Source organism: Theobroma umbraticum, unplaced genomic scaffold, assembly GCF_002168275.2.
Source record: "Theobroma umbraticum cultivar Fairchild unplaced genomic scaffold, ASM216827v3 scaffold_34.0, whole genome shotgun sequence".
NCBI lineage: Eukaryota > Viridiplantae > Streptophyta > Magnoliopsida > Malvales > Malvaceae > Theobroma > Theobroma umbraticum.
In genome coordinates this window covers 2,489,417-2,499,496 of record NW_018397275.1, presented here as the reverse complement: position 1 = coordinate 2,499,496, position 10,080 = coordinate 2,489,417, and the positions used below count along the sequence as shown (strand labels likewise).

Below are 10,080 nucleotides of genomic sequence, written 5' to 3'. Positions count from 1 at the left end.
ATAATAAACTAATATATTTTAAATATATTATATCTTACAAAGTTTACTATATATAGTTGTCTTCTTAATTTATATTAACTATAGTATTAGTATCTAAAGCATTATTTGTTTTTATTTAATTATATATTAGATTTTATAATCTCTTTTTATAAAATTAAAATGTTTATTATGTTATTTGTTAGTCCTAAAGAGTGTGCTAAATGGGGGTGAATAGCACTTTTGGAATGACAAGAAAATTCTTTCCAAGTAAGGAGCTTATTAAGGACATTCAAAAATGAAAGTTTAAAGCTTGCTGAAGGAATGATTTAAGTGTTAAGAGAAAGAAGAAAATAAAAGAAAGTAGACAAAATACAATCATTTATAGTGGTTTGATCCCCTTGACCTACATCCACTGACTTGATTTCCCAATCAAGGATTTTCCAACCAATTCACTAAAATCAGTGAAATTCTCAAGCTTCTACTAAGCTTTTACAATAACTTTTCACAAGCTTAGCCACAACTTTTAACAATGGCTTTTTATAAGATTAACCAAAATCTAAAACTAACTTTTCTAAGATTATGTTAGAACCTATAACAACAACAAGCTGATCCAAGCTTGATTTACCCCTGACAGTGTTTCTCACACTCTAAGTAAATAAGAAATAAAGAAAGGATGAAATACAATTGATCACTTAGCTGATCTAAGATGTACAAAATTAAGCTTAAATACTTTTTCAAATGATAGGAGTGAATACAAGTATAAAGAATAGGTTTTTAGTCTTTTAAGCTCAAAATCACTTTGGATGGCTTCTCTATATGATTTTTGACTACTAGAGAGGCTTTAAATACTTTGAAAATCAATTATGGCTATTGGAAATAGAAACTAGCCGTTTTTTGCTATTATTTTGTCCTTTTATACTTAAATTCAAAAGTGCAGATAATGCTTTATTAACCCGTTAACCACAAGCTTTAACCGATTAAGTCTTCTCTAACTTACACACTGCTTGTTTATATTAATCAATTAATGATAACTTTAATTGATTAATAACTTTCAGTTTTCAAGTACTATTTTTGGCCAACCTCCTTTCAACAGATTAATACTCCTTTTAACTAATTGAAGCTTTTCTCCATTTATCCTTAACTAATTAAAATTGGCTCCAACCATTTAAGAATTCTTTAACTTTAAATCTCTTGGTTTGGTGCCGTGGACAGTCATCAATATTTTGAATTTGAATTTTGACGTTTCTTGTCACTTTAACTTTAACCTTTAACCAGTTAACTTTTTTTCTTTAATCGATCAAAAGGCTTTTATTTTGCATCCATCACCCACTTAACTAATTAAACCTTGTGTTAACCAATTAAGACCTTTCTGTTTGTCCTTAATGTAGTGTCCAGAATTACTTTAATTGATTAAAGATTAGTGTTAATCGGTTAAGACTAATCTGTCTTCATTAGAGCTCTTTCTTCTTTGCTTGTTTAACCAACTAACCCATCTTGCAACTGAACAAGCATCTTAACTTGCTTTCAAATACCAAATATATTAATGAATTTAAACTTTCTCTTGCACACATAAATAATATAATTAGACACCAATGAATGTGAATGATTTGTTATTATCAAAAACACATGGAGTCAACATTTTCTCTTTTATTTTTGATGATGACAAAACACTCCTAGATCAAGAGTGCAATGTTTATGTTCAATATGAACGCTTCAAATCTTTATGCATAATGAGTTGCTCCCCCTTAGTTAAGGCATCTAGTTTTCTTTAAAGATTTACAATAAAATATTTATAACATCCACAGTAGCTAAACAAGATGTATAATATCCACAGTAGCTAAACAAGATATATTGAATATCCATAATAACTAGAACATAATATTCAACAAAATCATAACTAAGCATCACACACACCAATTAAACATGAAGACCTATCAAACTCTATTTAACTTAGTCTTCTTTCTCTCTTTTTTTGTTATTAGTAAAAAATATATTCAAAACTTCCCCTTAATGAGTGCATCTAAATTTTCCTTTAATCTTTAAATCAGACATTAATGAATGGGAATCAAAGCACTCATGTATCTAAGTCATACAAGCTTATAGATATAGTTCAATAACTTCAAGAGTCAAGCTTATAGCCATGTAAGAACAAATATATGAGAGTTAAATCATTGCAAGAACTTGTCAAGGATCACTCAAATATTGTTCAAGCAAATTTAATCATTTTGTCATAATCAAAACTATAATATTTTTAGAGCTAACATTATTTTTATAAACATTTTATAAATAACATTACTGAATTTGGAACTGTTATATAATATTTACAATTCAATTATAATTTTTCAAAATTTATTAAAAATAATAACCAAAGAAAACATATTTAAATATTTAAAGCCACCAAATTCACTATGTATATATTTAATTTTCTTAATATAAAGGATTACTAAAATTTGAAATAATTATTATTATATTTTGAATAAAAATAAAAAATAATAATATCAATGAAATTTTCCTGTGAAATATTTTGTTGGAAAATTTGGCTCTTAAAACTTTCCGACGGATTTTCGATGGAATAATTTCCGTTGGAAGTTCGGTTGGAAATTTTGGTGGATTAATTTTCTTTTTCTACCAAAACTATTTCTGATGGATTTCCAACAGAAATGATTCCATTGAAAATTTTCATAAAAAATCCATCAAAAATTCCATTAGAAAATTTGGTGGGATTAATTTTTTTTTTGCACCAAAACTATTTCCTATGAATTTCTAACAGAATCATTTCCATTGGAAAATTTCATTAAAAATTCGTCAATACAAGTAAAATAAATTTCTATCAAAAATTTGTAGGAATTTTCCCATAGAAATTTTTCTGTCGAAAAAAGTCAGATTTTTTGTAGTGTGATGAATGTTTTAAAGCTATTGATGGGTGAAAGTTAGAAAGCAAATTGCAACAAACTAAAGAACATCTATTGATAGATTCATGCAATTATTGTCAACTCGTGAGTGTAAAGAAAGCAAATTGAAAAGCATCTATCGATGGACTCATGCAATTATCGATAGATGTCCACCCGTGAGCAATTTATCGATAGATTTGCGAAATCTATCAATAGATAACAACACGAGAATGGTGAAAAGGTCTTCAGTGTGCCATCTATCGGTAGAACTGACAAATCTATTGATAAATGGAAGGAAAAATGTTGAAAATCTTGAAGAATTTTTTGATAAATGCATGAGAAATTGCAAAAATAAAAAAAGCTTTAAGCTACACACCCATTTAGAAAACAAAGAGAAACAAGAGCTTTCTACTGCCCCTCTGAAATCCTATGCCCCAACTAAATATTAGAACTCGTTTAAAGTGATTTGGAGCTTGGAAAACTAGTATGAAGGTAAGATTAGTCATTTTTACTAATTGATGTTCAATTTAATCGGTTATAATATGAAATTTGTATTGTTTCAGCTTTGGTTGCTATCTTCCTTTGAGTTACTCGAGATTTGAGGATTTGAGTTGGTTGAATCTAGCACTAAAGTTAAGAATTTAATCATATTGAACTTAGAATTTGAAACCTAGGTTTGTAACTATGAGTAACTGGAATTAAAGCTAGTTTAAAATGTTACAAAATTGTTGAAAGCTGAAAATAATTATTATTTTGATTTATATATGGAGGAAATGAAGATGTTAGAGCATTATTGAATTGGAAACCGTTGTTGAGTCAATTAAATTTATTAATATCAGGAAAGTTTGGGTTTGGTTGTGGAGGAGCCTTCGCTTGTCACTATGAGTGGGGTTTATTTGTTTGAGCACTTGAATTAGTGCATGTAATGCATAACATTGTTAATGCGCTGCCATGGTAGTTGATTGGGTGAATTAATGCCTAGATAGTTATGCTTAGGAAAATGAGCTATTAACTTATTTATGTGTTATATTATTGGCCACATGGTAACGTATATATTTTGTTTATTCCTTGTACCCCTAGTCATAAGGTTTGTTGCTTGTGATTATGTGACCAATGAAATAACTATTGCATAGCATTAATGTTTATTGAGCTTACTACGTGGAATTATGTGATATTTGTGGGAGGAGCTTATTATGATGAATAGTTGATTTGAAAGGCATTGTGCTAATGTGTTTGATGAGTAGTGTTATATAGAATTCGATGTTGAATTAACAAAGCATGCGAGGCTCATTTAGTTATGATCCTTTAATGTGAAATATGATATATGAGGTGTTTAAGGCATGATAGCCTAGAAACCAATTATGTGTTCCATTCAAGAGGAAATTCCAAATGTAGATTTGCATGAGGTTAAGTGGTATCCTATCCTTGTAACGGTGATTTAATTCTCTGTCCGTGTTTTAACATTAAGTGTGATTTGACTCTTTACCAGTTATTTGGGCACAGTGCATGATTTGAACCTCTGCTAGTTGCTACCTTGCTTGATTTGAATCTCTATTGGTTGCTTCAGCATTGAGTGTGATTGGACTTTCCTTTGACTAGTCACCGTACATTAATTTGACTATGTCTAAGGGGGAATGACTCATTGATTATGCTTTGAATATGATCAGCTGATTTGGGTGAGTAACATGTTATATGAATTGAAAATGTGATTGTTGATATGTCCATGTGATATGAGCGAACTTTAAATCTTCGAAAGTTTAGAGATGAGCAAAATAAGTTTGATTTGGATAAGGGTCACTGGCAAACAACAAGTTGTCGATGGAACTTAGCTTTGACAACAACTTTCCAGGTAAGCCTTACCATGATATGCATCGTTTATGGAGATATAAATTTGAATTGATTATAATAGTGGAATTGTCATTTGCAGAGAATCCATGGCAAGACTTAGATCGATGAGATAGGTGTGGGAACATTAGAATGACTCTCGCAAACTTTATCTATTGAAGATGCTTGGCAAATAATTATGCTTGCCTTATGATTTGTTTTATGTCTCTACACATTTTATTATGCTTTCGTTTAGCTCCCACTCATTGAGTATTAGATGACTCATTCTAATCATTGTTACCTTGTGTAGATAAATAGGCTATGAGATTTGCATGGCTAGTGTTGTCTCTAGACTGATAATTTTGGCATTTGGTAGGCATTCTCCATCTGACAAGTTTCACTCTGCTGAGTCTGAGTTTGTGATATTTCTTGCTTGCAATTTTGGTTCCCCAACTACATTATACTTGGGATTTGTGTAAGTATTGTGTTGCCGTATATTTTGTCTAGTATGTCATATCGGACCGACCCATTACAATAGCCAGTGTATGGCTTGCGATTATTGTCAAACCTTGTTATAATATTTGTACTAAGAGGCAATGTTTATGTACTTGGCAGGTATGTTACAAAATGAACATGTGATGGTTATATAAACCTTTAAATTTATATTTCATGATTAGATTTATTAATAATTATGAGACTTACTCGAAACTCACAAACTTCACCTACCAAATTCATACACCGGTCACGATCCTCGAATTTGGATCGTGACAAATATATTTGCAAAATCATCTCTAATAGTGAGCATGAATCGTGAAATATGCATATAATGTGAAAGCTGCTCGATCAGTTGTCATTGAGAGTTGGGACATTGATCCAATAACTAGATTATGTCTAGCAAGTTTTTCCATTTTTTTTTGTCTTCTCTTTTTATTTCATTTCCATTCTCTTGTCAATTCTGACATTTTCTTCCGGACAGATGTCTTCTAGGCTCAGCAATTATTTCATTTCTTGAAAGCTAGCGCAATTGGTCGTTTTCAGTCTACCTGTCTAGTGTTAATGATTATTTTTTTAGCCTAAAACCAATCATTAATTAGTCACATTTTAAAGTTTGGTTTTATATAGAATTATCAATATTAATTAGCACATTATGGTCGGCCACAATCAGTTTCACTTTTACTAACTCTCCCCTTCAATTTTATGACCATTGCCTCTCTTTTTTTTTTTGGGATGTTCTTTTCAATCACTTTATTGCAAATTGCAAAGAAGCTGACTATTTTTCTTTCTACAAGAAAGTTTAAGACAAGGCAAGCTTTGTTAGTGAAAGCAATCTGTCACTTGTTCGTAATAGCTATACTTTGATTACAGTCTCTCTCTTGAAAGCACATGCTTTGGCCAATGCTTTTAAGTAAATGGCAATTATCTCTTGGATCACACTCTTCAACTTTAAAAGATAAACTCCCTTCCTCTTTGTCCAAGCCTCCAACAATGAGTACTTAAAAAATAAAAAAAAAAAGGAAGAATGGGTGGTGAAGATTTTATAGCTCTTGGTGGATTCTTTGTCAATCGAAATCAATAGTGCCCGTTTCTTTCCTCCACTCTATGTTAGAGGGGGACACTTTGCTTTATTACATCAACATGTATACAAACAAATTTAGAAGAAGAAAGTGGATCAAGGAAAAAAAAGGACAATGAAAGATAATTGAATTGTCAAATTATGTAATTAGTCCCTATACGTTTATCAAAATAATAATTTTAATCTCTATACAATAATTTGTAAAAATTAAATTTATATACTTTTCAAAATTGATAATATCAGTACAATCAATGTTAAAAATTTTACATTATTTTTACTGTTATGGTATTTGTAATAATATAGCATATTCTTATTAATATGATATTAAATATGATGACATGATAATAATGACGTAACATTCAAAAATAATGTAATAATTATATTGACATGGCCATTTTATCATTCACTAACATAGATTTTAGATGATAATGTAATATTAAAGTGGCACTACTTTATCGCTGAGTAGCATTTTTGTAATTTACACATAATGAATAGCAGTTTTTGATAGTGATCAATAACTTAAAGATTTTTGTTAAATAATTTTAAAGAACATTATTTGAGTGAAAAATATTAATAAAGTAAGAAGATTTTCTATTGCATTTCTTATTTAAGTGTGTATATTATCAACTACAATGTTTCTATCTATATACTTCTATAGATGGAGGGGGAATGAATTTAGATAAATATAAATGAGAGAATGAATACAAAAAGAGAAGATGAACTTAGTAGATAAGAATATAGATACACTGAATGAACTTAATAGATTAGAATATACTTATATAATAAGCATATTGGATATGAAAGAGATTTAACAGGTTGAAGAGTGCAATGGACATTATTACTTATATTCATAACAAAAACGAAATTCTTATCCCTATTAACGATTAGATTGATATATTATTAAGTTTTGAAAAGTATAAAAACTTAATTTTTTAAAAGTATTGTATAATAATTAAATTTATTACTTTAACAAAATAAAGAAACTAATTACATAATTTGAAAAAAAAAAGGGCAAAATCATCGAGCAGGATGCATGTAACAATCCAACTGGTAACCGACTTCAAAATCCTAATAGGTTGTCTGCCAGCTTGTTAGTGGCAGACCCTGTGACCATACAAATCCTACATGATCCTTTCCCAAGTTAAATTCCAAGTTATAATATCACTATTATTTCAAATTTAAGCTCAATTTTACTTGTGGCTTTTGAGTCTAATTAAAAGAACTATTTTGAAGACTCCCATTGTGTAGACACAAATCTTGTATTGACTTGCTGCTAACTCAGCTATCTTATTGGCAATTCCCGTGACTAACAACAATGGATCTTCACTACTTAGAAACATGAAGAAAAGCATAAAACCTAGTCACAAACTCATGAATATCATATCATTGTCATTGACCATATTCATATACATATGAAACCTCTAGAAACCTGTCTCCCTCTCTGTCCCTCTAATTTTTTTTCCTCTACAAAAAATGGTCACATCAATCTATTTGTCGTAGAAAAGACAGTTAAAAAATTACCCACACAACCCGACAACAAGCCATAAAAAATTCAACTGCTTACGTGTCTGTGACCAGAACTTTTTGCTGGTTCTTGGTGGTAATCCTAGTCAGCACGTGGTGTATTCGTGTCACAGTAATCCATATTAGTGGACACGTGGCTCTGCATGAAGAGATTCCCCTCTAATACCTCCCTCTGCCTATATACATAAGCCCATTTCTTTTGCTTCTCCTGGCGAAGTGCCGTGACTTTCTCTCCTCCGTTTCCTTCTTTCTTGTTTATTTGGTTTTGCTAATAAGTTGTGTTTCTCACATCCGTCTGTTTTCTTTTTTTCTTTTTCATTTATATTTTCTCAAGAAACCTTTGCCGGCTCTTCAGTGGTTTGTTTGTCTTTCGGATTGGTTGAAACAAATTTTTTCTCGTGAAAAAAGGAAAAAAAAAGATGAAGGAAAGTGTGGAAAACCCTCTTCACCTTAAATCTTTGAACCATGTCTCCCTCGTGTGTAGATCAGTTGAGGAATCCATCAATTTCTATCAGAATATTCTTGGTTTTGTCCCAATCAGGAGGCCTGGATCATTTGACTTCAATGGCGCTTGGTAATGAAAACTGATCCTCTTCTCGGGGACATATTGATGAAAAGCAGCACAAGAACTCTTGGGTTGATTTTTATTTTTCTGGTTATGACTATGTTTATGGGAATATTTGGTTATGCAGGTTGTTTGGGTATGGGATTGGGATTCATCTTCTGCAATCTGAGGATCCAGATAACATGCCAAAGAAAAAGAAAATCAATCCCAAGGACAACCACATTTCTTTCCAGGTTAATTCTTTCTTTCTCTTTATTCTCTAATTTGGATTTGTGTTTCCTTCCACTCTTTGGGTTGTTAAGGTTTTCATTTAAGAATGAGACAATAGACCTTTCTTGACATCATGTTGTTTGGATTCATGCATCTTTTGATTTAATATAAAAGGAGAACAAGATCTCTTTTTAAAAACTGAAGATCGAAACAGAAAATTTTTAAGGTTTATTTGGTTGAGAGCCAGACTTGGGCGTATGCATGACAACATTCGCCAGTCCCGTGAAAAGGAAGGCATCCTGCTGTTCTGGAAAATAATATAGAGGCTAGGTATACGACAGTGCTCTGTCTCAGTTGTAAAAACTTTTGGAGGTTTAGTCAAAAGCATACTCTGAAGTGGGATGATAATCCTAGGGGATTTACCCAATTTCACATTTAGTTATCCGAAGGTAACTTCAAAGGAGTTGAATTCTGATGCAGCAATTAGTCAAAGAAATCAAGATGTACCATGTATATCTTTTTTATCCTTTCTTATTTTAAAACCGCTCACCTACTTACCTTTTTCTTTCATAAAGTAATCATGTTGGATTATTAATTTGTAGGGTAGAAAAGAATTGCATAATTAGTAACACTTGAAAGGTTCATTGTATGCTATATGGGTCCGTTCCTCTATTAATTTGTTATTATGGTGATAGAATTGATGACGAGATGAATTAATTATAAATTGATAAGGAATCCTAGTAGCTTTGAATTTGTAACTAAGTTAAACTAACCTATTAATTGGGTTTGCCATGTGTAGTGTGAGAGCATGGCGGCAGTGGAGAAGAAGCTGAAGGAGATGGAACTGGAGTACGTTCGGGCAATGGTGGAAGAAGGTGGGATCTATGTTGAACAACTGTTCTTCCATGACCCAGATGGGTTCATGATTGAGATATGCAACTGTGATAACCTACCCGTGATCCCACTGGCAGGTGAGATGGTTCGATCATGCTCTCGACTCAATCTGCAAATGCTGCAGCATCAGCAGATACAGCAAGTGGTCCAGCAGTAAAGACCAGCAGTCATTTGGTTTAGGTGTATTTTAGTCGAAATCATGAGAAAAAGCACCCCAATCTGCTTTGTTTTTGCGTCTTTTTCTTTTGTCTAAGTACTCTACGCTTGAGTAGTTTTTTTTTCTTCACTTGGTTTAGTAGGTTTTCTTTTAAATTCTGTAATAAAGACAAGGCAGATGTAATCCCAAGGGAAGTGATCATTTTATGAGCTTATTTTAATTAATTAAAAATGGAATATTCTCGAAAGCTTTTCTAACTTGTTTAGATTATAGTATTTATAAATGGTCCCTTCTTGTTGTGGATGATTTGGGGTATCAAAGTATACAACTTTAATGCACCACTTGGAACTAGTTTTGATTGATACATGGTGCAAACAATAATTAGGGGGAAATCATGGCATTTGGAGTGAGACGGAACTTTTGGTATTTTAAATTTATTTACTAAATGAAATATTCTCTACTT

At 31.4% G+C, this 10,080-nt stretch overlaps 1 protein-coding gene across 2 annotated transcripts; it reads left to right on the top strand.

The window, feature by feature from the left end:
- The first annotated feature begins 7,993 nt into the window (after nucleotides 1–7,993).
- Nucleotides 7,994–9,864, top strand: LOC110427450 (glyoxylase I 4-like). Of its 2 annotated transcripts, XM_021442982.2 has the most exons (4): nucleotides 7,994–8,365; nucleotides 8,484–8,589; nucleotides 9,366–9,441; nucleotides 9,538–9,864. In XM_021442982.2, exons 1-4 carry the CDS (start codon nucleotides 8,211–8,213, stop codon nucleotides 9,615–9,617), a joined length of 417 nt encoding a protein of 138 aa, XP_021298657.1. In that variant the 5' UTR covers nucleotides 7,994–8,210; the 3' UTR covers nucleotides 9,618–9,864. The 2 variants fall into 2 exon arrangements, with proteins under 2 accessions (XP_021298657.1, XP_021298656.1); XM_021442981.2 differs by having other exon boundaries at nucleotides 9,366–9,864.
- Nucleotides 9,865–10,080: the final 216 nt, after the last annotated feature.